The sequence below is a fragment of the Elgaria multicarinata genome, chromosome 9, assembly GCF_023053635.1.
Source record: "Elgaria multicarinata webbii isolate HBS135686 ecotype San Diego chromosome 9, rElgMul1.1.pri, whole genome shotgun sequence".
Classification (NCBI taxonomy): Eukaryota; Metazoa; Chordata; class Lepidosauria; order Squamata; family Anguidae; genus Elgaria; species Elgaria multicarinata.
Window position 1 is genome coordinate 20277812 of NC_086179.1, and position 27460 is coordinate 20305271.

General features: G+C 44.0%; 1 protein-coding gene across 1 annotated transcript in view; it reads left to right on the forward strand.

Moving 5' to 3' along the window:
- Nucleotides 1–27460, forward strand: part of CACNA2D4 (calcium voltage-gated channel auxiliary subunit alpha2delta 4) — a 177753-nt gene that overhangs the window by 68121 nt on the left and 82172 nt on the right. Inside the window, exons 23-26 of the mRNA XM_063134531.1 lie at nt 127–220; nt 2576–2671; nt 12041–12168; nt 20823–20900. Of these exons, the coding sequence (XP_062990601.1) occupies nt 127–220; nt 2576–2671; nt 12041–12168; nt 20823–20900 (396 nt within the window). The remainder of the gene's footprint in view (nt 1–126; nt 221–2575; nt 2672–12040; nt 12169–20822; nt 20901–27460) is intronic.

A 27460-nucleotide genomic window follows, 5' to 3' on the forward strand; every position in this document is an offset into this window, starting at 1 on the left:
AAAATTAAAAATTAAAAAATGCAAGGCAGTGGCTGCTAAAAAGATGCTCTGTAATTTTTTTAAAAAATGTGTTTAATCTTTGTACAAGGGTTTACTTTCTATCCCCTCATTCTTTATCATGCTCAGGTGATGAAGAGTTAGTTCAAGAAGTGCTCTTTGATGCTGTAGTAACAGCACCCATGGAAGCCTACTGGACAGCACTGGCCCTCAACCTGTCTGAGTAAGTGCAAACTTCATGAGCGACAACAGACCTTGTCACAGTCACCCATGCCCTGGCTACATCCAGGCTAGACAACTGTAATGTGCTCTCCTTGGGATGGCCTTTAAAAAAGGTTCAAGAACTTTATTTGGTGTAAGATGCAAGGGCGAGCTTCCTGACAGGAGTTCACGTTTGTGATTGTCTCACTTTATTTATTTATTACCTTTCTATTTAGTTATTGCTTTTCTGTACTGATGAGCCTCGTGTGGCTCAGAGCGGTAAAGCAGCAGTTTCTGCAGCTGAAACTCTCCCCACGGCCTGAGTTCGATCCCAGCGGAAGCTGGTTTCAGGCAGCCGGCTCGGGTCGACTCAGCCTTCCATCCTCCCGAGGTCGGTAAAATGAGTACCCAGTTAGCTGGGGGAAAGGTAATAATGGCCGGGGAAGGCAATGGCAAACCACCCCGCTATAAGGCCTGCCAAGAAAACGTCAGCGAAAGCTGGCGTCCCTCCAAGAGTCAGTAATGACTCAGTGCTTGCACGAGAGGTTCCTTTCCTTTCCTTCCCTTTCTGTACTGGGCAATCTCTGGGTGGTTTAGAAAACTTAACACCAATAATTCTAATAGCAATATAACACCAATATTGCTCCGGCCATAAGAACTTGCCTGCCGTCTTCAGCCTATCAAGGGGCCCTGTTCTGTGTGTCCTGCGGGCATCTGCAGTCATGTCTCCCACCTCTGAAATGCTGTCCCCAGTAAAGCTCTCTCTAGCATCTAGCTTGATATATTTTCAGCACCAGACAAGACCAGGCTTTTTAAAATGTTTAAAACCTTTTAGGTCTCTGTGGATGTTTTTCTCTTCTGTGTTTATGGGTCTTCCCCTCCCCCTCCCCCCTGCCCCACTGCTTTGTTTATTGGGTTTATGAGGCCAGACTTCTTGCATTATTCTCTTCTTTTATTATAACCCACCCTGGGAGCACTTGTTCTGCCGAAGATGCAGTGTAGAAATTGTACAAATGAACAAATGAATGTAATAAATCTGTGATGTGGTTGATAGGCGTGAGGGAAAGGACATTCTGGGAGAATAAAAAAAGTTTCTTCTAGTAAGCATCCTGTATCCAACAGTGGTTCATCAGTCGCTTTCAGGAGGCCCACGAGCAGAGCATGAAGGCAGTAGCTTTTATCCCTGGGTTGCCCCATCAGTTGGTCTTTGGTGGCATGGAGCCCCTAAATAAAAAGATTCCATAGAGCCATCATGTCTATTAGCCGCTTATAAACCTCGTCTCCATGAATTTGACTAATCCTTTCCTTTGGCCGCCTTGAGGCCCAGTATTGGGCAAAAGGCGGAATAATAATAATAATAATAATAATAATAATAATAATAATAATAATCTGGTGGCTGTCACATTATCCCGAGTTCTAATATTATGAGAGATAGAGGCTTATCTGTTTTCTACACACCGTGCATAAATTTATACATTTATCATTTTCATTAATAATCTCCCCACACCCTAAACTAAAAAGCCCAGAGGTGTTGAACCACTTTCAGCCTGAGGGCTAAATTCAATTTCAGAGAAGCTCTAAGGAGCCGCGTTCCAATGGTGGGCGTAGCCAAAGGCAAGACAGGGCAGGGGCAAAGGTGACTGGGCCAAAATACAGAAAATACCAGCCTATTTTAGCTTAAAGCTCTTGCTGAGAGTCATTAAGCCTTAGGAGAACCATTTCAACCTTTTAGAATTGGGGGTGGGGGAGGGGACACACAACAGCCAGGAAGCCACCAAATGATTGGCAGCTAGGGGGAAAGGGGTGGGGCCAAGAGAAGGGGCATGGTCATTGGGGAACCCAGGAGGGCTGGATCTGACCCATGGGCCTGAGGTTCTGCACCCGTGGTTTAGCCTCTCTTCATAGGGAAGAACCTCTTGCAGACTTGGAGGATGCAGGGTGCCAATCTGTGGGCCAGTCATGGCTGTGTGCAAACTGAGAGTTGCATCTCATTGCCTTTTGCAACACTGAAAGGGATCCCAGGTGCAAGCAGGGTGTCCCAGAGGAGGCTGCCTTGTACCAGTTCAGACCACTGGTCCATCTAGCTCAGCATTATCTTCACATTGATTGGCAGAAGCTCTCCAGGGTTTGAGACAGGAGTGTTTCCCAGCCATATCTGGAGATGATGGGGGCTGAAGCTGGGACCTTACTCATGAAAAGCATGTGCACTACCACACCACGTTATGGTCTCTCCCCTAATGTCAGTTCATATGGTGCAAAGAATATTGAATGGACCCTGCTGATCCCTCTCTCTCTCTCTCTCTCTCTCTCTCTCTCTCTCTCTCTCTCTCTCCACCTCTCCCTGTCCTCTCTCTCTCTCTGCAACTGTGTCCAACAGTGAAACTGAAGGGGGAGTGGAAATAGCCTTTATGGGAACTCGGGCTGGTCTCATGAGGAGTGCTCTGTATGTGGGCTCGGAGAAACTTTCCAACTGGTGAGTCCTTTAAATGCCCATCCTGACACTTTCCACCTCCATTGCCCCTCTGTGTAGTTTACGATGGCTGAGATCAGAATGGACTAGAACGGAGTGATCATTCTGCAAAGGAACAGGCAGCACAGACAGCACTTTTTCCTAAACAGCACCTCCTATCATTGTCAAACCCTACAACTGAATCTGTTGCAAATGCTGAATTCTGGGCGAAAGGTATTTTTGCAAATGGCTAATGTTGCCTTTATGCCAAATTAGCACAGGACCCCTGATGGTGATTTCATGAAGCATTAAACCAATAAATATCACAAATGTTGTAGACTGTAGTAGCAGGTGGTTATGGTCTCTCTGGAAAAACAAGGAGCCAACTTAGCTACCCACAACATCCAGTCACTATCTTCCTTACCATATGTTTATTGATTTTACTTGTTACAAAAACAGTGCCAGAAACCCCTCCCATGACCCTTTATATGAATCGGAGTGGGTGGGTGTCTATACACACTATTAACCCCATAGTGACTGTGCAGTGGTGCTGCGTTGTTTAAATGACGCCGTCAATTCACAGCCACACTGGGATTTCCCCTCCTAAACTGCAGGTTTCAAAGTGCCAATTTACAGTGACTTTTGCCTCTGCTCCAGGTTATCTGTGGGCTTTGCGAAAAAGCTCCAATCAGCTGGAGAGAGAAGGTGTCTTTCGTTGCTGTTGGGTTGGGAAACCACAGGAACTCAGGGCAGGGGCCAGGCTTTTCCGGCCAGATAGGCCATGCTCCCTCCTGTCCCCGTCTAGCTTTATTGGTTTAGCTTTGTAGCAGCAGTGCTGCAGGCTTTTGAGCTGATGCGGCAGCATATTGACTGGGAGAACTAATGGAATGTGTAAAAGGTCCCCAAAGATCCAGACTTTGTCTGACTCCTAGGACTAACTATTGCTTTGACCTCAGAATCTATTTTAAAGGTCAGGATTGACTTCGGAACCTGTTTTAAAAGTCAGGGCTTCCCCCAAAGCTGAAGAAGTAGTCTTGGCTCATAAATATATCTGTCCTGATCTAGCTAATGGTCGGGCTTCCAAATGGGTATCTCTAGCTAGGTGAGGGACCATGCACACAAATAGCAGCTACACTTGTGGTTTTGTCCTTCAGTCCAATGCCCAGGGCTGTGTGAGGGAGCCTATAGCCATTTCAGATCACAGCTCTGTACAAGACAGTACATTGTGTCTTAATCCTTACCCCTACACATCTGTGTCCCCTCTCTAAGGCAAAAATAAAGGCACAGAGGGTGCTCCCAGATGGGTGACTCATAGCACTACCAGTCAAAAGGCACTGGTTCAATTCAGACAACAGGATAGCCAACAGTGGTTTTAGAACTCTACGGTGGAGTTTTTACACCACCGTTGAGGGACGTGTTGCCTGGCAGGAAAACCCCATGCAATGGTGGAGGTTTTTCGGGAAACACTGCACGCAGAATGTCCACGCAGTGCAGAGGAGAATTCCTGCACAACCGTTGTGTTGCATGTTGTGTGGCAGGCTCCATGGAGTGCTCCATTGCTTTAAGTTGATTTTTCCCACTGGGTACAGAGTTCTCTGGCAAGAGTGGCAAAAGGAGGGAGTGCCGCTCTAGGAGAGCCGCCGGGATTGTTTTTTCACAGCAATGGCTGATGGGATACCATCGGGAGGACCGGGTGAGGAGAGAGGGTGGAGGAAATGTCAATCAAATGTCACATTGACTTTTACTCAACTCCACAGTAGCACACATTCTCACAAGGGTGGAATTAGAAGATGTGTGGGGAGTACCCCCTAAAAACTCAACGGTTGAGTGGAGTTTTCACACTGTGTTGACTAACATGTTGTCTGAATTGAGCCACTGTGTAGTGATTCCATCTTTTTTTCCTTAGCAGATATTTTTTGGTAAGAAAAAGTATGGAGACATAGTGGAGGGGAAACCATGAGAGGAGTATATAATAAACCTGTTCAGACAACATGCTAAGCCACGATGGTTAAGCATTTTGAGCTAAATGTTATGGCTTAGCATGTCATGTGAACCATTCCTAAACATGATGACTACATAACCACAGTTTAAACATGTTCACTAACCATTTTCTGCAAAACGGATCGTGATCTAACCATGGCTTAGCAAGCTGTCTGAACAGGCCCGATGTTGTCTGAACCCTTTGTAAAATTCTGTGAGTGAGGCTGGGCAATTGCATAATAAAAGCTCATTTGGAAGCATATATCCATATGAATATATATGGATGCTTCCATATACTTGTATCACCCCTCTTCTCCTACTAAACATCTCTGCTTGAGGATCTATTCACTACTACATGTTGTTGAAAGTGCCTTTCTAAGCCTTGCGTGCATTTATTCTGCAATAACCCATCCTGCATTAATTTCAAAGCAGAAAGAGCATTTTTTTAAAAAATTAAAGTTTTCTTAACAAATAACATTTAATAAGGATAAGGATGTGCGGCTGCTGTTCTGGGCATTGTACAAGCTCTCCCCATTTTATTCTCATAACAACTGAGAGATGGTGACTGGGCAAAGTTAAGCTCGAGAGTCCCATGGCTTCATGGACCATGGAGAGTTTGCAAGGTGGTGACTGGCCCAAGGTTACCCAGTAAGCTCCATCACTTGGTGGGGATTTGAACCTGAGTCTTCCTGCTCCTGTAATACATTATTCTACTGAGCAGCAATATTAATCTTGCCAGCTGCAGCCTGTGAAATGACAGCCTATGGTACATGGCACATCGGTGTCCATGCATGTGCATTTACGTGTGTGTACAGTTAGAATCAGGATGGGTCTGTTCCACGCGTATGTGCTTCTAGAGACCCTGGGGACAGAGCAAAAGCCTAAAGTATAGCAATTCTGCACACTAACAACATTTTTAAAGGCAACTGTACAAGGCAAAACAGGGACAAAACCAGGCAGTGTTTCCCCAGTGACTGGCAGTACAAAATAGGGCTCATCCTTGGCAAAAAGGATCACCTACATCCGGTCCTGGGGGCAACTGAGTTACTGTGCCGAGGCGCTTGTCTTCCAGGCAGGCTTGATCTCTCTGTCTCTCTTTGCAAATACTGCCTTGCTAGAGGCAGCAAGGAAATAATTGCCAACCTGTTGGTTGGCTATTTGAATCAGCAGCCTAAAAGGATGCTTTTCAGCTGCACCATAAGAACATAAGAAGTGCCCTGCTGGATCAGGCCAAGGGTCAATCCAGTCCAGCATTCTGTTCACACAGTGGCTAAACAGCCATTGGCCAGGGATGAACAAGCAGGACATGGTGCAACAGCACCCTCCCACCCATGTTCCCCAGCAACTGGTGCACACAGGCTTATTGCCTCAAACACTGGAGATAGCACACAGTCATCAGGGCTAGTAGCCATGGAGCCTGACAGTCCAGACATCGTGCTGCAGCCATTGTCTGGAGAAACTGTATCTTCCTCAACTAGAATGTGACACCTGCTGATAGCACAGTGCAGTCTGACCCAGATCCCTTCCACTTGGTTGTGCCAACATCTGTTCGTGCATGCATGGTGCCTGACATTAGTAACAGAATCCCTTTGGGTAACAGATATTGCTACAGCTAGTTTCACATAAAAAAGACCAAGCATTCTGCCTTGGACAATAGAGTCCCACTTTTCAGTGTGCGAGCCGATCCACACAATTCTTGGCAAGCTGGCAAAGGACATTTTAAAAAAAAGTTGAAGTTTGCTCAGGTGAGACAGATGTGAAAGCAGTGTGCCTCTCTCTGGCATATTTATGTGCATGGATGGATAGGATACTGCAAACCTGGCCGGTGAGCATGCCAGCCGCTTGAAATGTCGCTGTCTGGAGGCTGCTCCATCATTGCAAACCATGTTATGTGCATCTCTTTGTGATGTGGATGCAAACAGTTTTCACCGCGCCACCTCAGTGCCTTCCTTTTGGGGGAGTGGTTAACAGTGGTGTGGGAAACACCTCCAAATCCACACTGTGAACGTTTATACCCAAATGGCTCACCCCATAGAGCTGTGTTTTTGCAGTCTCCGTGCTTCTGTTTTCTTTGTGTGTGTTGGGCTCAATTCCATCTGAAACCTCTTGCCCATTACGTGATGGATGTGAAGAAGCTGCCTTGTTTGGTGTGGACAACAGCTCCACCTGGTGGGGAAAAAGTACTAGAAACTGGGCTTGCAGCCCAGCGGGGGCTTAGATTCTGGCAGGCTTAGGCATGGTGCCTCTATTTTTCTAACAGTAGATATACGTAGTGATTTTTAAAACTGTTTTGCTGGGTTTTCTATTTTTCTGAAGAAGCTTTATTTTTAGTCTAGTCTGTTTGCTTGCATTGTTGCTGGATAAACACAATCTATATGTAGAAACAAGAATGGCTACTAGGTAAGGAACCACAGACCACACCTAGCAATGCAGAAACCAGTGCGTTTCTTCATACATTACCCCATGCATAACCCGTATGCAGCAGTCTGTACCCAAAATTTACCCTACAGTAGACTCTACCTCCCAGTGGCTTCATCTTGGTGTTCCTATGATAGCCTGATAGTTTATGTTCCTCAAACAGAAAGCACTTACAATCTGCAGGTATAAATACAGGAGGGCCATTCTAACTCTGTGCAGAGACATCAATAAACATTTCATTTTCTCATACTAAAGATAAATTCTTCTTTTGTTCCTTGTTGACAAATGTCTAATTAACAAACATTTACTACCATTCAGCCCAAGCCTTTAATTTTTCCCCTTTCTGCCCCTCAAGCACTTGTGTTCTGACATGGATTTATTTTCTGGGCGTAATTAAAGGGAAAATCTTTTGCATTTCTGTTGATGGAAGCAAGTTACTGAGCTTTCCTGCAAGATGGGAAAGTCTGATCCAATCACACTCTCTGCTTGATTTCAGTGACACTCAAGCATGACTAACTTTAGTTGCAACAGGGACAAAAAATAGAAGGGTGTTACGTGATGTGCTCTCATTAGACCCATGTACAAACTTGCACATGTTCCAATGAGACCTACACCCGCTTATAAGGAATCTTTTGACATTGGCAATAGAGCGTCTGTGGCTAAGTAAGGTGATTCTTACTCAAGAAATTTACAGCACTGAAGGGGATAACGCCACAATGGCACATTTATTGAGTTTGAAACAAATACAAAGGTACAAGCTAGTTTTGGGGAAATTAGCTGAGCAAGTAGAGGCTTAGAAGCAGTTTCAAGACTGAAAAATAGACTTTTTGAGACTTAAGAGCATTCACACACACACACACACACACACACACACACACACACACACACACACACGACAACAGGGGAAAGAGTAGAGGGAATCTTTAAAGGCAGTATACCTTTCCTTGGGCTGCAGCCCTTTCCTGTAGACCAGAACTGGGGAGAGTTGCAACTCTTGGTCTTAGGTGAAGAGGAAAAGAATACAGCCAGGCAAAGCACTCACTCCTGGTGGCTTGCTCTCGCAAGCTGGCTTCTGTAGTATGCCCTGTGTTTCTGGTTCAAGAGACAGAGAGAGCTAGCCTATTTTTCTTCTCTCCAACTTGAGGGTTTTTGTATGATCTTATCTAAAGATCTACTGGCTATGGGGAACAAAAGAGGGTGATTTGGGATGATGGCTGTACTTGATGCAGCCTGGAGTCCAGCAACAGGGCTACGTTAGCATGTGTATGACCAGGTAAAACTCTTGCCATCCAGCATTCATATTCTGCTTAGTTTTACCCCTACCTTTGTCTCTGGGGAATGCATTTGAAGAAGTCTATCAGGAAATGGTTACTTGACCTAGGCCTTCTGTGAATGCTCTCAGTCTGTAGGTGGGTTTTTGGGTCACTTTAAAATGGAGTCAGTACTGCTCACAGAAGCTACCTTGTAACAAGGGTCTTGGATTAAAATGGATCTGCCTTGAGATCATGTTTCCCGTGTTCATTGGCGGAAGGCTTGCTCTGGACACTTTTTGTACCCTGAATATGGAAAGCTCTTCCCAAATATACCTGCCTAACACTTACATCATTATCTTTTAGGCACCAGGTCAAACCTTGTTTGGTTTACCCAAGCTTTCAGCACGGATAATTGTAGAAGGCTTTTATTTTCTGATCCTCTCCACCCTTTGCTGCTTTAGCTAGATGAGCCTCTGAGCCTATCTAGTTCACCTACCTTACAGTTGGCAGGTATTGGAGCTGGGAGGGTTGTGGATCCAGCAGATCCATGGCCTCTCCCCCCTCCTTGTCCGCTTGTTTCCTCCTTCCCAAGGTTACGACACTGACCATGGGTGAGGAAGCCACTGTGGACCTGTCGATTTCCCCCTCCAAGGTTGCAGCCTTGAATATGGCCTTAGAGGGGGGAATCTCCAGCGTCTTATGGCCCCTCAGAGACTTTCTAAGCTTTAAAACACCACCATATGCAGGAGAGAATATTAAAACAGTGTGCATATAATGCATTTGAAATACTAAAAAGCAAATAAAAAACCATCAACAGCCTGCCTAAAACTGAATGAAGAAGGAACGAAACTAACTTCCTTTTGGAGAGAGTGCTTTAGGCAGGATGCTGACCCAGAGAAGGTCCTAGTTTAATTGGTTGTATTTAGAGGCTACACGTTGAACTGATTTGTGGTCTGTTGCTGTTTTTAGACTATTTGGTTTTCTTCATATTTGATTATTGTATAGGCTCTAAATTTTAATGCGAGTCACCTTATAGATCTAACTAGGCGAATTATACATCTTTTAAATAAATATACATTTTCCATGAGGAACCTGTCTTGGTTCACACTTGAACGTACACTAGTTGATGGCTGATAGGATGAATTAACTCCACTGAAAATCATTTTTTGGGAGACGAATGTGAGGAGATCTGAAAGTCCATGCACACATGCAAGCAATCACTTCATGATTTACTCATCATATGTTCAGCGTGCATTTCCTAGAATTTATTCACACAGTTGATGTTTCCATTTATCGTTCTCAACATAAAGCTCAAGAATGTCCCAAGAATTGGGTGGGCATGAATATAGTATGATGAGATGGATGGGTCTGGTTATTTTTCTTCTGTTGCCAAACCACGTTATTGCAATAAGGATAGGAGCAAGTAAATATGGTAAGTTCTCATTGCTTCAAAGAGTCTGTAGGGCTTCCAGACATTCAAATAACTATGGGTATAACTAAACAGAGGTTCTGTATATTTACATGTTTATATAAACATTGCCACCCTGGCTAACTAGAAGTTTTGATAACTCAGAATTAGATAATGGAGTTTCTACTGTATAGTCCATACATCAACATTTTGTTTAAACAAAATATTTTGGACATTTTGGTTCGGATTTCTTACCTTAATTGCTTTGTGTGCTTTTGAAATAGCAGAGGGCTATTTCTGGGAAGAAGAGGAAAGCAGACGTTTTTACTCAGCCAAAGACCTGCTTGAGAGCTTAATGTATCTCTCTAAAGCTCCCATGGTAGGCACGATTCATGTTATGTCCTAAAATGTTTGTATAGCGTAGCTGTGAGCTGTAAAACACAACAACCCAACAACAGCTCTGTCCCTCTCTGTAGTGGTTCTGTGACGGATGATAAAGTCACACTCATACCTGTGTACAGTAAGTATACAGTTTGTAAACAAAATGCCTTGGAGTCCTTTAAAGCAAGACATGCTCTACAAATGAGGTTTGTTTCACCCTGTAGCTGCTGTCATTATACTTGTGGTGGCTCATTAAGCAGCCTTCTTCTGGGGGTGGAGGCAGTGGGGTGTAAACAGTAATAAATAGGAATTTCGGTTGCAAAAAACAACAACTAACGGTGCAGTCCTATGCATGTTTACCCATACATAAGTAGTGCTTTGTTCAAATGGAGTTTACTGCCAGGTCAGTGTGCATGGGATGGTAACATTAAGAGAATGAACTGTAAACCAGGGTGTGTCTGGCACAAATTTTGTCTCTGCCATGAAACTCACATCTGTAATGTCACTCCTTATATTAGTCAAATGGGTGTGGATGTGTTGGACACAAAAACAGATGGATGGAGAGGACAAGATTGTTTCTCTTCTGTAGGAATGCAGGAAAACCACTCTGCTGAACAGAGTGGGTTTAGGGGTTAATGGATAACATTTTCTAAACCAGTGTTCCCCAATCTGATCCCCTCCAGACATCTTGGACTACAACTCCCATTTTTCCCAGCCAGCATGGTCCCATGCTAATATTTGGGTCAACATTAGAATATTGAGATAATACTTTGCTGAGAATGGTTGTCATGTTCCTGTCGACACAGGAGCTGGTGGGCCAGGTGTTGGAACTTCCAAGCAAAATGGTGGAGCTGTCCAGCAAGAAGGGCAGGTTAGCACTGGAACCAGGCTCTAGGACATAATTGTCGAAACAGCAAGGGAACTGTCTGCAAGGTAGCTAAGGTAGGGTGGGCACAATGCACCAGCAGAAGCCTGGTATGTGAGTGTGAGCCCTGATCCTGAAAGGATTTATCAGCCTCTGGAGTAGAAATTGGTGAAATGAGACCTTTTGCTGTCTCAAAACCTCTCCACTGTCCAATGGTAGCTTCTGCCCAGGCTTTTACCACCATCTACCTTCCAGAAGATTTGGGGTCTTGGGAGTGATCATGACAGACTATGTGGCATAGGGTAACCCAAGCACCCCTGGATTCAGTCGGATTCAAGGGTGCTATGTCCTTCACAGTGGCTGTTCCTGGATCTCTGCTAGTAGGGACCTAGTTTTTCTCATCCCAACATTTCCTGTGACCTGTGGCGTGCTCCCTCTTTTGAGGTGCCCCATGAAACTCAGGATCTAGGAGGTGACAAGTCCTGAAAATGGAGCTGAATAGGAGTAGTCGAGTGTATACAATGTGGCTTGTGGAGGTCCATGTGCACAGTGCAGGAAACAATGGGTAGATACATAGAGGAGAGAATGTAGACAGAAAAGAGAGCAACAATGCAGCAGTAAAGATTTGGGAAGCAAAACACATTTTTTAAGGGTTTGCCTCCAATTCCAATCAGAAATAAACAAATCCTTAAAAAATAATAATCTTAGAGCAGTCTTCCCCAATCCAAGTGCGTTGTATTACAACTTCCATCAACTACCATCAGTGCAGGGGAGACTGAGAGAGAGAGAGAGTGAGCAAATGAGGGGAAATGCATCATGGGAACAGAAAATGAAAGTCAGAAAAGAAAAGAGAAAAGAAAAGAAAGGGCCAAACTTGATTTCTTTTTGGTTAAAAGCTGCTGCACTTGATACAGGCTGTGGAGCTTGGGAACTGAAGGTGTGTGTGTGTGCGTGCACAAGCAAAGTGCTCCATCAGATCCAGGCAATTTTTTAAAAGTGTGTGTGAAGTGTTTTGAAGAACACTCTAAAGTGTAATAGCTAGATTTCCAGATAAAGGGGGGAAAGATGCTTTGTGTTTCTTCTTTCAGGAAGTTCTTGACCAGTGACGATAAGGAGAGCATTTTCACCATGGACCACTTCCCGCTTTGGTACCGCCGAGCAGCTGAACACCCCTCGGGGAGCTTTGTTTATAGCATTTCTTTTGAAGAAATTGCAGGTAATTCCATGTAGCCCGTGTTTTTGAATAAAATGGATGTTATGCCAGTCAGAAGACAGCTTCTTAGTTCAAATGAAGGATCAGAAAGTTAGGATGTTTTAAACCTTCACTACCCTACCTAACCCAGCAAAGCAATAGCAATGCTTCACGCCAAATTCTTCAATGGTAAAGTCCATGTTGTTTTTGCAGTCATTCAAACATTCTTTAACTTGATGTAGCACAGATGGGCATATACTGGGTGGAGCAAAACATGGGAAAGTCACCCAAATACTTTCATAGGTGATTGGAGGTGAGTGCAGATCCTTATGTGGCCAAAATAGTACCATCCGTGCACCAAAGGAAGGCATCAGCATGCTTAGGTAATTCCAAGGTTTGCAGACATACAGGAAAAGTACTTATTTTAGGAAAAGTAATTCCAAAATTGTCCATTGAGTACTGAGCATATCCAGGGCTACAGAATGCTAAGTTTCTGTTGAGGGACACACACACCCCAGTTGAGGGAGGGAGAATGGAATAGAGTATTCTGAGAGTGGGCATAGCTGGCTGGCTGGCACCCTGAGCTGGAGCACTCCACACTGCAATGTTTTGTTTAAGCTCCCAGTTGTGCCATAACAAAATAGAATAGGGAAATATTGGCGGTGCTATACAAATATCAAATTTACTGACAGACTTTTTCGGATCTTCAGTCTGTCTACAATGAACCTTGGGAGTGGGGAAATGCAGTAATAAATCCTGCCCCCAACCGACATGCATTCATGTGAAGGTCTGCATAGAGACTTCCTGTGTATGTTTATAGGGCTTAGTTCACGTAAGTCAGAAACCTTGAAAAAGCACATCATCTGTATGCAAGCCTTCAAAGGAAATGCATAGGTAAAACGGGGACACACATTTGTCTGTCAACCCCAAGTGATGTGGGAGGACACAAGTAACAGAACAGATAGTGAACAAAGGGTCCTGGAGCAGCCAGGGTACCTATTGAGCAGGATCTGAGCATCAGGAACAGGAAATGAGCAAGGAGGTCTGGCTGGGCCAAGGAGTTGGGTTTGTGATATTCAGAAAGGGCGATGTCCCCATAGAGCTGTTCCATCAGTCACGATCAGGAAGAGACTGAGGAGTTTTATAATGAACCTAACTGTCCTGGAGCTCAGGAAAACCCTGTGCATGTGCTGGAGTGTGCACCCCAGCCACAGGCCACCAAGTAAGAATGAAGGAGCAGAGACCTTCAGCTGCCAGATAGGTGTTGTGTCTCAGGTGTTGGGCTTTGGCATGGGTCCTTTGTTGCTTCTGCTCCTGCAGTCCTGGGGGTAACAATTGGAGGCCCATAACTGGGGCAGGGGTATGTTGGGGTGCATGCAAACACCCTTCTTTGATCCCTCAAAAGTAGTTTAGGCCAAATTTGATCTACTTGGCTGAACCTTCAAACATCTGCCTTCTCCACCACTGTCCCCCATTCCATTGCTCACCCAGACCCACAAGCATCACCTGGGGCAGAAGGAAGAGGCAGCACTGGCCCAGATACTGACAGGGTGGATTCCTGCATTGAGCAGGGGGTTGGACTCGATGGCCTTGTAGGCCCCTTCCAACTCTGCTATTCTATGATTCTGTAACCGCTTGGAGTGTCTATTTCCAGACCAGGAAAGGAACTGGAAATATACGTCTCAGTATCTCTCTTAGGAAAATGACCACATCAGTTTTCACCTCCTGACTGAGATAAGGTTTGTGGGATGCTGGGATAGGCAGAGCACGCAGCTGAGTCAGTGGCAGGAACTCCAAAGCCTGAGAGTTTGCGCACATTTGGAGTGCATGGAAAGGCTTAAGCCTCTTTTGGACTGAATGAAGGAATGCTTATGTGCATCCCTAGTACAGCCAGTGTTTTTGGATACAAACGAATGCAGGGGAAAAGGCATCAAGATCAGGCCCCCTGATCTGTCACCACACCTGGTCTACGCACATTCCAAACCTGTCTGCACAGTAGCCTACATGTGCAGATGCCTGTCATGCAATCTGTACCCTGCAACAACAAGGAGGTACAGCATATGCCTAGGGAACATGTGCCTGTTTGGTACTGAGGGGTTTGAGCAGCCAGAACCTTGGAACCCATGAAGGTCAAGCACAGTCAGTTGACACAATCCCATTCACTCCCCAATGAGAACACTTGTATGCATAAAGGCTGTCAGATGAGGGGTTGGAGCTGCAGAAATGGAGGAGAGCTGAGGGCATGCCTATAAATCATTTTGTAGTCATTAGTAGTCAGCATGTTGTGTAGAGGGGAAGATTTTATTAACTTGTTTTACAAGAACTGGGTTTTTCATGGTGTAGCTCAGAAACTGGGTAGCGTCCATTTCAGCCCGCTTGCTAAACAAAGGCTGTATTGGTCACCATCAAATCTTGCCCTTTGCCATGGCAGTGCAGTACTGCGGGCTCTGTTCACCATGAAAAACGACACACAGAAGGGTACTTTAAGGCAGCCAAAATTAGCCCAACGCAGAAGCGTTCTGAGGGCAATTTGTGCCATATGCTTTCATTAATCACACAGTAGGTGTGTCGAAATTGCACGAAGGTAGTTGATGGATGTGCAAGAGGGCACTCCTAGCTCTGTGAAGAGGAACGGCACATGCCAGTCTATCAATCAGTTACTAATTTGTCATGAGTTTACCCCGAGGTTGTACAAGGCAGGAAACCATCAGAAAACCTCTTTCCTTTCCTCAATTTGGAATTGGTTTTACCGTATGCAAATGCCTGTGATAGAAGGGGGTGGGGGTTAGTGGTGTCACTTTTGTAACTTCAGTCTTCGCTGTTTTTTGGTACAAAGTCTTCGAAATCCTTGTCACTCTCATAAAGGTTGTAGGGCCGGGGGAAATAGACTGTGTTGCGAAATCGACATCAACAACACAATAGAGAAAAGGCTATGTAAATTCTGGAAACTACATGGTGGCTAAAAATGACTTTGAAACTCTTGTCTCTGCTTTCTTGCTCAACCCATCTGCATGTAGGCACTGTCGTCACGGTGCACAATGCTTTAGATGCCAAGCTTTTTTTGGCATTGTAGTAGGAGGGTGGGTGGGTGGAGAAGTCAACAGCTAAGAAGGAGGGGCAGGCGGGGCGGGGAGGAGAAGAAGGTGAACCAGGATATAAAAATGTATGTGTCAAAGCCTTCCCTTGTTGTTTCCTTTTATGTTACTTGTAAAGTTGTCAGCTGGGTCTGGAAAACTTGTAAACAAGAATGAACCAGATGAAGGAGTGTGTGTGTGTGTGTGTGTGCGTGCGTGCGTGCGTGCACTTGACCCTACCCTGTTCCATTCTGGCTCTACCTCTGACCTGTCCAATCCTGCCAGCCTTTCCCCACTCTGAGCAGCCAGATTGATTCTGCCAGGCTCCAACCTTGACATTGCAAGTCCCAACTTGGCGCTGTTCCTGGATGGTATTTTAATTTCCAAATAGACATCGTCAAGTCTGCTTAACCCAACTATCCCTTAATAGAAAGAATATACAGCAGGGATGGGAAGAATCACTTTTCCTCCACCCTCGTCATCCCCCATAACATTGTACTTTATGGTTGTCTGTAAATTGCGTAACATGCTTGTTGGTTATTTTCACCACCCACACTTTGTGATAATGATACAAACAACTCCCAAAACCAATCTGCCAATATCCTAAACTGTTAGTTTGGGCACCCCTTTCAGAGGGGAGATGGGCCTGAAAATGAAGGGATGCTCATGGATAATGCCCCCACTTTCTCTTGGCCTTCTTCTCTTAGGCTGTCTACTCACTCCCTCTTCAGTCCTTATGCCTTTAACTACTGCTTTATCTGCCCCTTTCTCTCACTTTTACCATCTTCATCCTACTTTGCTTCTAGTATTTAATGGAATTACTCCAGCCCTGCTGAGTGTGTGTGCAATATTTGTGACAAGGGGGGGATCCGCACGTTGCTCCCAGAGCGCTTCTATGCGACCCCAGAGCACCCCGAAAACAATAGTCTGACTTCCCTGTAAAAGAAACGAAGAGCCGTCCATGCCGCCGCCGCCGCCGACAATGAGGAGAGCTCTCCGCCGGAGAAGAGAGCTCGGCAAAAGAAGGCGGGTTAGAGAGCTTCTTCCGTTCTCCACCCCGCCTTCTTTTGCCGAGCTCTCCTCTCCGGCGGAGAGCTCTCCTCGTCGCCGGCGGCGGCGGCATGGACGGCTCTTCCTCGTTTCTTTTACAGGGAAGTCAGACTATCGTTTTCGGGGTGCTCTGGGGTCGCATAGAAGCGCTCTGGGAGCAACGTGCGGATCCCCCCAAGGAGTTAGTACATAAGGTCTGCTGGATTAGACCCAGGATCTACCTGGTATAGCTTCTTGTTTCCTATAGTGGTCAATTCATACCTGTGGGAAGCCCACAAGCAGAACATGAGACCAGTAGCCCACTTCTGCTGCTGCCTCTCTCTCTCCCACAACTGGTATTTAGTGGCATATTGTCCCTGAACACAGGAGTTACAGTTAGTGTTAGCATGCTTAACAGCTGTTGATAGGTTCATCCCCCATGAATTTGCTTTGGATCAATCTGGAGACTCAGCTGTGTTAGAAGTATAAGGGCATACCAAATTGGCCCCTGAAAAATCTGGGAGGCCAAAATGTATACAACTGCTAGTATCCATGAAAGGATGCAGGGAGCTGTGTAAGGCTTGGAAATCTTATTCTCTAACCTTCAGGAGCTTTGATCGGGCTCCTGTAGCTGTTGATCCTTTATCAGTGACTCCCTTCATGTGTTCACACTTCCTGATGATCTGGAAGCCCTTATAATTCCTCAGGAGATGCCTGGACATGCTTAAATCATACGGACCCTAGTATCTGCTTTTAGGACAGCTGCTACTTCATGCCTTCTTTGTTCTTTAGCTAAAAATTTACCTCAGAATAGTTACTCCAGGGCAACAACTTGCCCTTCATTTTTATTTTATTTTATTTTATTTTTTGGTGTGAACAAACCTAATTAGTGAGTGAGAGGGAGCAGTGAGTTGTAAAGTGGAGGTGTGTGCATGCTATGGGTTTTTTTTTATCAAAGATGGAGCATGGGGGTCAGATGGGAGTGAAACTTCCCCTCCCCGGCCTTACTTCCCCACATTCCACTGTTTGAAGACTTTTTCCACAGAGGGTATTGGAGTTGGGCAGGGGTGGGTGCAGGGAGGAAGTGTGGCTCAGTGGAAAAGAACATGTGTTACAGGTTCAGTCTTCAGCATTTCCAGGTAGGGTTGGAAAAACTCCTGCCTGAAACCCTGCAGAGCCAATGACTGCTAACAGTAATGGGTTAGATAGGCCAAGGAGCTGACATGGCATAAAGCAGCTTCCTAGGTTCCTACGTTCCTAAGCTGCGGGAGAGGGACAGATTCCATTTAGTGATAAAAGTAGACCCCTCATTCCTACTTTGTAGCCAAATTGGTGAGTATGCAGGTTTGGTTCAGCCCTGAGTGACAGGTATTCATGCGGGTGTCCAAATCCACACCTGCATTCATTCTCCAGTAGCGCTGAACATCACCGTAGGTATGCTGAGTGACTGGATCCATTTCATAATATTTTCTACCGGGTTTCACCACTCAGTACAAAATGCTATCTTGGAATAATCGTCCATGGGGTTTAATAAAAACCACACACAGCTTATTTCTTCAGAAACCTCTGAAGAAGGCTGTGGACAGAATATCTTCAGGACATCCTTTAATTTGAATATTGGATGCAAGAATTAAATCCACATAGGAGGAGATTGATGAGAAGCAGAAGAAACTGTGGGCAGAGGCATGCCGCAGGCAACAGTGGTTGTTGTATACATGTGCGTTTCTTTTACCTCTGGCAAACAGGTTTTGCAGGGTTTTTTGTTTTTGAATTCAACCTACAAAACATGATTGACCAGAGTTGACACTGGGAAGAAATAAATAAAATATTAGCTACACTGTGGAAATGCTGCCTGCCTCAAACCACTTTGAACTCTCTTTAAAACTCTTGTCTGCCTCCAATCTTGGTGTGAGGGTCATGGGGGTATTTTCAACTCCTGTTCCATGTAATCATGAGAAATACTGTATATTAGAATACATATCCATGGGGTCACATTATTCTTACTATATATTATATTAAGAATAATCACATTATTCTTACTATATTATTTTCCCTGAAGGGTTATATGCAAAAGGTAAGGTCAGAAGTTGGAATTAGAACTATGTCCAGTGAGTGAACTGAAAGCTCACATTTCCTTAGGGTTTGTGCTGGATATGTATAACTCACCAAGAAGTCACATGACATCTTGCTGTAGGGTTTGGGTGTCCTTTGCCTGTCTCCAAAGTTGCACAAAGAAGGGGAGGGGGTATTTTTTTAATGCCACAGGGATAATGGTTGAGGCATATGAATGCTATGCAGAAAGAGAGTCCTTGAATTGAAGAAGTGCTCCCTTAGGTCTGTGCAATGCCCTTCCAGGAATCAACTTAATTCAAGGTTTTCTTTTGGGGGGGAAATCTGCACAAGACCTGAGGCTAAAACTGAACGAAGCTGCAAAGTCATGTTCAGGACACACTGGGCGCTGCTGATTGAGCCAAGAATAAAAAGCAGTGACAATGGAAGAGAAAGGAAACCCCCTTAGGTTTGGACAGAACATTCAGTAAGGCAAAATGCTGGGAAGGAATAAAAATCATAAAACAAATATGATCTGAAAAATCCTGACCTTCAGAATGTCCCACAGAAAATGGAACAGTTGCACAGTACAAGGAAATATAAACAAGTTAGCCTCCACTTGATTCCAAAGCCCAGTTCTCCCAGATAGCAGATAAGGGGGTGAACTTGTTTCTCAACTACCACTTCAGAGTGTAGGTAGGTAGTGATATGATTGAATGAACCTAACAACAACAACAACTTGCACATAGAAAGCTAGATGGCAGGAAGAAGAGTTCCAGCGTAATCTTCTCCCTGACAGTTTTCTGTGTATTCAGTCATGTGAGCTCTCACCTGTAATTTGAACTGCTACAGTGCAGTATCAGGTTTAATAACTCGTCTGCTAGTCTCCAATATAATGTAGATATTCTGGTGTACTCATTCGTGGCAGGAATTGTAACCCTCTTCCATGTTAAATGTGATGACTGCTGCAGATGAGTTGTCATTAATTTCTCTAAAATCTCCAATTAATCAAAAACTTTCATGAACCTTTAGGCCAAACAAAACAGTCATTTGACTAATTTGTAACCATCACCCCTCACAGAGCCAGTTCATTCCACTGGTGGGTCAGGTGCATTGCAGAGCTCAAACTGTTTTGGCCCTCTGTTGACAAACTGAATATTGATCGACAAAGGGATTTTTCAAACTGATTTAATCCTACCACTGGAGACATGGGGAGAAATCCTGACCAATTAACATTTTGTTGGAGGGACAGGGAAAAATATAGAGAGGCTATTGAACCAGTCTGATGCACTGGAATGGTTCAACAGATGCAACCCCTCCCAGTAAAAGTCCTTTATATGAACAACCTTAGGCTTACTTATATTTCCATATTGAAAGTAGTGGGTGAATGAGAAGTACATGTATACCTTGTGACACTTGCCACAATTGCAGCAGCAGCCCTTTTTTTAGTAAGCAGGTAAGCACCAGCTTGAATATATTCATATGGAGGACTTGGATCACGCATGCAGTAAGGGAGGAGTTGCTACCACTGGAAGGTGTACAGGCCGTAACCGTACAAGCTGCAGTCAATTGAATGAACATTCTATGGTTGTCCCTAGCAACCACTTGGACCTATAGGCATCCCTCCCTGCTAAAGCCTGTGGTATTTATGACTGTGAAATTTCATTAGTAACAATAGTTCACACTCACAGTAGTTTTCTGTTAAGAATATTTAGGGTCCCATGTCAGTGCATATGATAAATATCTCAAGCCATTCACAATGTTTATTTCTCATAAGCTTCCACAGCCAATCTGAGAGTTCACTATACATAAATGTGCAAAGAGAGATGTTAGTTACCAAGGAGGATATCTTTGTGCTATTTCCTGAAGGTGAGAACGTTCCCACCTCTCACATCCTTATTTTCTAGCAAAAGACCATGCATGGGCCTGCTGCTTCAATATTTCAGTAGGAATGATTGTTTGGTTTGGGACATAATTCAGTCATAAATATAATTCTCTAGTCTTGAAAATTAGGAAATCGTTTTATGTTAATTGTAGGTGATGAGGTAATGTTCCTTCATGATCAGTAATGCAGGGAGCTACTTCTGAAGATATAGATATAGATATAGATATATATCACAAATAGCAGCTGAGGCAGTAAAGCGGTGTCTGGGCTATATCACTTCAGACTATAGGTGGGGCAACATATGAATGAAAGCTTACACCTGGAAAACATTCCTAACATAGATGTCAGGGAGAAAGGACCCAGCCTACCTGTCTCCCTGACAGCTTAGCTTTTTAAGTACAGGGATTTTTCTCTCTGAAGAAGCATTCAGTCAGGTGAAACCCCTCAAGAACCTGCAGCCTGAAGAGGTGCAATCCAGACACAGGTGTACTGCTTCAACTGCTGTTTGTGAGGCCATCGTCAACTGTGTACTCCAGTTTTGTGAGTGATTTGTAAAAAGAGTTGATTCTGAAATCCTCTTCCCCGGGAATAACGGAGATACAGGATCAGGTACTGAAATTGTTGTATTTGTCTTTTGACAGAAGGCGGTCTGCCTGAGGCGGTCACAGTGAGCACGTCTGTGGCTGTGACTGTGGGTGGGAAGACAGGCATCGCTGCAGGTAGGTGCTTATTTCAATACACTTGAGGCATAATGTTGGGGATACGGATGGGGAAAACTTTCTTCCCAGCATGAAATGATCTCTGGTGGAAACTGGTAGGGTCCCCTCACTTGACTGGGCAAAATTATTGTATGAACCCATCCTGTTAAAACTAGGCCTGAGATAAAGTCACATGTACAGTTTCAGGGTAATGTTTGTGTTAAGCAAACCTCTTCTGGGTTATTATTTTTTTGCCAGTTCTTCAGTCCTATTCCCTCTGCCATCCCCTTCCCCAAACAAAAACCTCTGTTATTTCACATCTGGGACCATGAAGTTCTGAAAGGGGAAACTGGATAGCCTAGGCAGAAAGGCCTAAAAGCTGCTCTACATAAATATCAACCCTCAAAAGCCTTCATTCTTTGCTTTAGCAATGAAAGGTTTCACCTTATCTGAAGGGCAATTTTCAGAGCAAAAACTGAAACCTACAAATGTTCAACTCAGATCTGTCTACAGCCTTTGATGTTTGTGAAACTGTGACCTGGCATAGATTTTATTGTATGTCGGAAAAACTGTGCTGTGTGTGGTTTGGGAACATTCATATAACTGTATTTGTGTGTGTGTGTGTGTGTGTGTGTACGCGCCATTAAAATGGCTTTGCTGAAATCAGAGGTTTTGTAAAGGTAGCATAGGGATTGGCGAATGGCAGGTCAAAAGCTCAAGAGACAAAAGAGACTTTGAGGGTGAGAGCTAAGAGGTGGCTAAAGGAAAAAATAGCAGCTGATGCTGACCTTAGATATTTCAAGGAAGTGCTAACAGCTAAATGAACAGTTGCATGTTTTATTGATGGCACATATTTGTCCAAAGCAGAATTTGTATGGGAGACATTCACAGACTGGTGATACCAATACAGCCTTAAATGCATTTCATTGTAAAATCCGAAGCTGCTTTGAAAAGCAAGGAGTTGAGGAATGAAGGGGGCCAAGGAGGTGGAGAGAGACCTTCTTGTGCCTTGCTTAGGTCTGTGTAGGCAGTGGGCTGGAAGAGACAGAGACTGAAGGAACAGGATGGTCAAGAAGGTGGAGAACATTAAATGCCATATACATTGATCTGAAATATCTAGCCAAATATTTGCTTTGGGTTTTGAATAGAAAAGAAAAGAGAACCACTTCTCCTTTGGGACTGTGTATCTCCCTGAATACTGAATATTATTCCCATAATGCTAGCTCTGAGTAGGTTGTGCCCTTTTCATTGTGGAGGAAACCACATGGGGCTAGCTTTCACTGCCGAAGACAATACTGTACCTTTTCTAGTGAATTAGGAACTCCATTAGCTATTATCATGCATCTAACAGCTTTTGATCACTGTTCAAACATTAACTAAGACATAATTATTAATTATAGTTTAATTGAGGTTATTTTATCTCCAGTGGTATAAGCCTAGAGCCTTTTGCTAGGAAAATCAGTTCTCAACATACGACAAACATGAAGTTGTATAATATCAGAAATTCCTAACACTGCCCCAAATAATGTTACTGACTGTTCTCTCATGTGAGTCAATAACCTGGGGCTTTATTCTTCACTCGGGAGAAACTGCTGTAGTTACATTGCAGCTGCTGACAGATTTAAAGTCCCAGTGAAACTGCTGGAATCTGTGCTGGGGTTCTGCTGTCTTCCTGGTCTGTGTATATGATCTCTCTCTTATTGTACGACCTTCTCAGATGAGTTATTTGTTTGGAATCTAATCATAATTCAAAGCATGAACAAACCCCTGTGCATGCACTCACACATGTGTGTTTGTTTTAATGAGTTGCTTTTGATTGCTGCTGCATATAGGACCAAGTTTTCGTTGGTGTTGTACCCTGCCTCGATCCAGAGGGAGAGGCAGGTAACAAATACTATTCTTTATTATTATTATTATTATTATTATTATTATTATTATTATTTTATTTCATGGCTTCATAAACCAGAGCATGGACAGGCCTTCCCTCCCCAATACAAGGGATTTCTAGAGATGAAGATGTTGTGTTTTGCCGTTATGCAAACCACCTTTTTCTTTGCACCAAAGGTCGTGCCTTCCCTTAACTGAGCAATAAAAACAACAATCAGTGCGAGGGTCTTCTGAGATTTTTTTCCTCCCAAGCAGCAGCCTTGCATAGCACTTGGCATCCTACTTTTGAGCTCAGGTGAGTTTCAAAAGTAGTTTATGACAAAGTGTAGGGAAGTGCTGTAAGGAAGAAGACCTCTTTCATATATATAAACCGTTGTATATATTCCACAATATGCCACAAGTGCAGAAAATTCACTGTTCCTGATTTAAAGGCCTTGTTGCTGCCTTTTCTCCTATTGTCTTCTGCACTGGGCCATTGGGAGCCATTAGTGCAGACAGTCTGTGTGGGGTAGTGTAGCTACATGATAACGTAGCTGAATTCCAGCAGGGCCCAGTTGCTGAGCCGTCCCTTTCCTGTGCTGTTGAGATGTGTAGGTTAATTGTTAACTGTTGGGAGTGGGCGTGTTGTAGGTTGCTGTGGTCCTTCCAGTCTGTGCTGAGAAATTTATTCAAAAATAACTGTGCTAGAATTCTTTATCGTTCCTTGTCATCATGAAGCAAATTTTTGTTTCTCTGTTCATTGTTAGTTACCGTATATGACTTTTTTTTTAGGGCAAACCAAAAATCAAAATGCTGCTTTGTGTAAAGGAGCAAGAGCTCACTCTAGATTTTAATTGCTGTGTCTTGCTCCTGTGCTTCCCTGGGATGGGACTCTTCCAATGTGGCTGCTTTACTGAAAATGAGTTCTTCTGGGATTTGCCTGGGATTTGTTTGGTATTTTCATGGGAAATCCACATTTCCAGTTCACTGGCTTGAAGCCCATTCCAGATTTGGGACTCCAGCCCGGGAGCTGGTTTAATCTCCCACGCAGCAGACACTGTCTAGCTCGGAGTTATCTCTTCACTGCTGTCCTTGCTAGTTTGCCTTCTGATTGCTTCTGTTATTGCGCTTGAAGAGAAAGGAGCCCTTGACTACGGCTCAGAGGAGCCCATGTACTGTAGGACATTTTGAGATGGGCGTCCATAGACTTTGCCAATTCCCTTTGCTCCCAAATTATTTGATATCGTTTTAATTCTAAGTGGAATTAGAGCAGTGAGGGTGGTTGCTATGGCAACTGTTTCCTTGTGCCTTTGGTCTGACTCATTTCAGACAATTACTCTCACGCTCCAGGATTCACAGATGTGATAGAGGAAGAGTCATGTGCTGGGCTTTCAACTTTTCACTTTTAATTTCCTTTCCTTCCTTTCTGGTATTAACTCGCATTTAGTACCAATCCTATTGAAATGTGTATAGAAAGTACATTTCCCCTGAGAAGCAAGTCACATCAATAGCGTCAATTGGACACAGCAACAACACAACTATACATCCATAGCATTGTCAGTATGATGAGTCCCTAGTGTATTTCAAGGCATAGATCTAGGTATGAGTGACAACCACATGAAGCTACATACTATGTTCTGGTTATATAGATTGTGCATTTTCTTTGTGTGCACAAATGTGAAGGCGTGTATTTGTGTAGGTCTGTATTTTCTGTAAATGCAAACTATATGTTGGTCATCATATATGGAGAAATATAGGACTGCAGATCTACCTGTAGGGCATGCAGGCAATAACCCTCTTGCTTTGTTGCTGCTCAGCATCCCATTCAGGGGTATGTTGTGTCTCCGAACACGTAAATTTCATTTAGCAAATAACTAATAGCTATTGATAGATCTTCATGAATTTGTGTTATCACCTTTCAAAGCCATCTAAGCTAATGGTCATCACTAACTACTGTGGCAGTGCATTCGAAAAAGTGTTTGGAAATGTATATATAGTCTATCTTGAATCTACTGCCATTTCATTTCAATGGATGTCCTTGAAGTCTGATATGAGCTTGGAGCCCTCATGGACTTGGGGGAATATTTTGCTGAGGCAAGTGGGCGTATTGCTGGAAAGTTCCTCCAACCATACATTGTTTAGAATCCGAGGGATTCTAACACTTAGGCCCATACAATTAGGCCCATACTGTTCTCCAGAGCCAGTGTAGCATAGTGGTCAAACTGTTGGACTGGGAGTTGAGAAATTTGGGTTCTAGTCCCCACTCGGCTATGGAAGCTCACTTGGGTGACTTTGGGCCAGTCACAGACTCTCAGCCCAACCTACCACACAGGGCTGTTGTTGTGAGGATAAAAAAGGAGAGGAAGAGGATTGTGTATGTCACCTTGGGTTCCTTGGAGGGAAAAGGCTGGATATAAATACAATAAATACAATAAATAAATGAAAAGCCTGCCCTCTGTCATATGTCTCCTCTGTCATATGTCACTGGAGAGAACATTTGCTTACTGAGAAAATGCTGTGAATGGACAGAGATTTGAATGCTGAGTCACAGAATGCAGACTGGATGTTCTGAGATGGCTGGTCTAAATGTTACATATTTTTTGCAAATGCCATTTGGGAGAAAGAAATATGTGTATGTATTCATTTTAACAGAAAAAAGGTGTGCATTTCAGTTAGATTCCACATTTTTACTCACTGACACATCTATGTCCTCTGAATGTATGGCTTGGCTGTCAAAACCAAAAAGAAGTCCTGTTGACCCATATATTACCACCCACCTTAATATTCAGAAAGTAAAACAGACCCACACAGCATGAGATCCCCAAGCCAAATGCAGCTGACCTGCCATGAATTGTGGCCTGCCTACACTGTTCATGCAGTCCTAGGCAGACAGCAAAAATGGTTCATCAAGTAGTAGGCTACCCAAAGAGACAATGGACTGCTTTTGGCTTTGTTGAGTACAAGTTGTCTAGGCCTGAACTGGAATTCCTGATAGCCCTTTCCTGGCACTTCCCACCATATTCACTCTTTTCTAGAGGCCCACTTCTGAGCTACATCTAGAAAAAGCAAGTATTCATGGAGTTGCTTTAAGATTGAAAAGGTAGCATGCACAGCTGTTTCCAGAAGAAATGCAACTCCTTTGTGCTAGCCTTTCCTCCTTTCCAGTTTTCTGAGTTTTGCCCTGTGCCAGAGCCAGGCCTGCTGCACAACTTGTGAACCTCCATGCTGAAAAAAGCCCATGAGCCACGTACCAGGGACTCAGTAAACATGTTATTGTTAGGGGCAGTGTGCATCATCTTGGAAATGTTAGGGGTCTGTGGATCTAATTCTCTATCTGTTTTAAGTCTTTCTCTGTTGTGTTTTTGTGATGGGCATATTTGGGGTTCTGGATTCTAATAGAGTGGCAGTCTATACATGCATAAACTGGTACAATGGTGAAGCCTTCCCCAATCTGATGCCCTTCGGATGTATCGGATCAAAACTCCCATAATTTCCAAAGTCCGGGCTGGCTGGAGGGCGCTAGGTTGGGGAAGGGTTCAAATGTAGAAGAATGTTTTCATAGTGCATTGTGTTGAGGTGTTTTGGGTTGGTTTGTTTTTTGGTTGTGCTAGTAAGCCCTGGACATATTTATTAGTTCCACGCCCTCTCTGACAGCTTTCTCATTTCTGCTCAGAAACCAACCTGTGCTATTTTAAAATAGCAGTGTATTATTATTATTTTTAAAAAATGTTGGCTTTATAGTGGTAGTAGTGTTTGAGGAGTGTGTACATTGCATCCCCTTCTCAACTCTGAAAACAGGAGCAGATCACATATTCATGTGCTAGTGAGGATTGATGAGGTGCATAGAAGACACAATTCTCAGGGCTTTTAAAAAAATATGTATTTGAAATAATGTATGAAAGTGGGAGTGCCTTAGAATCAAGCAGGACATTTCTACCTGTTCTCTGAACATATGGAGCTGCCTTATGCTCTGTAAATTCATCAGTCCATCTAGCCCAGCCCAGTACTGTCTGCTCTGACTGGCAGCAGGTCTCCAAGTCCCCAGTCACAGGACTTTCCAAGTGCTGCTACCTAAGAGTCTTTTAGCTGGGGATACCAGGGACTGAACCAGGATGTGTGGTCCAGGTGACAGAAGCAAGGGAAACGATACCAGGGGCAAACACTATGTTAAAAAAAAGGAGTGAACAACACCGTTCACAATTCCTATTTTGGGAATTCTGCTGAAAGATCCTGATTGATCAGTCTCGCTCCTTTGTCTCTATTCTGTAGTTCACAATTCTGAGGGTGGGAGAGCTTGTGCAGTCTGAGCTCTGGCTGTTCCCAGGTGATATACAATGAAGTGGAGAGCAGTAAGAGGCTCTCCTGTGCCAAGCATCCTGCTCAAGTTCTCTGTAATACTTCTTTATAGTGCTGGAAATGATTCCAACTTTTTCATATTAAGGACCACAGGGCTCAATGAACATATTTTCAATTCCTAGGTCAATACATGTTGTTTTCCTCACATGCTTCACACCCCTGGTTTACAATATCCCTGAAGGCTAACCAATTTAAATTCAATCCTGCAACTAAATTTGGATCCCAGCAGTGGCTCCATAGTGTCTCTCTGTCTCAAGTGACCTGGATTTGTGTCAAGCAAAAGAATGGCGAAAGAAGAGCCACTGCTTGTGTAGGAGAGCGACCCTTTTAGAAAGCAGATGGAATGTGGGGGTTGGAAT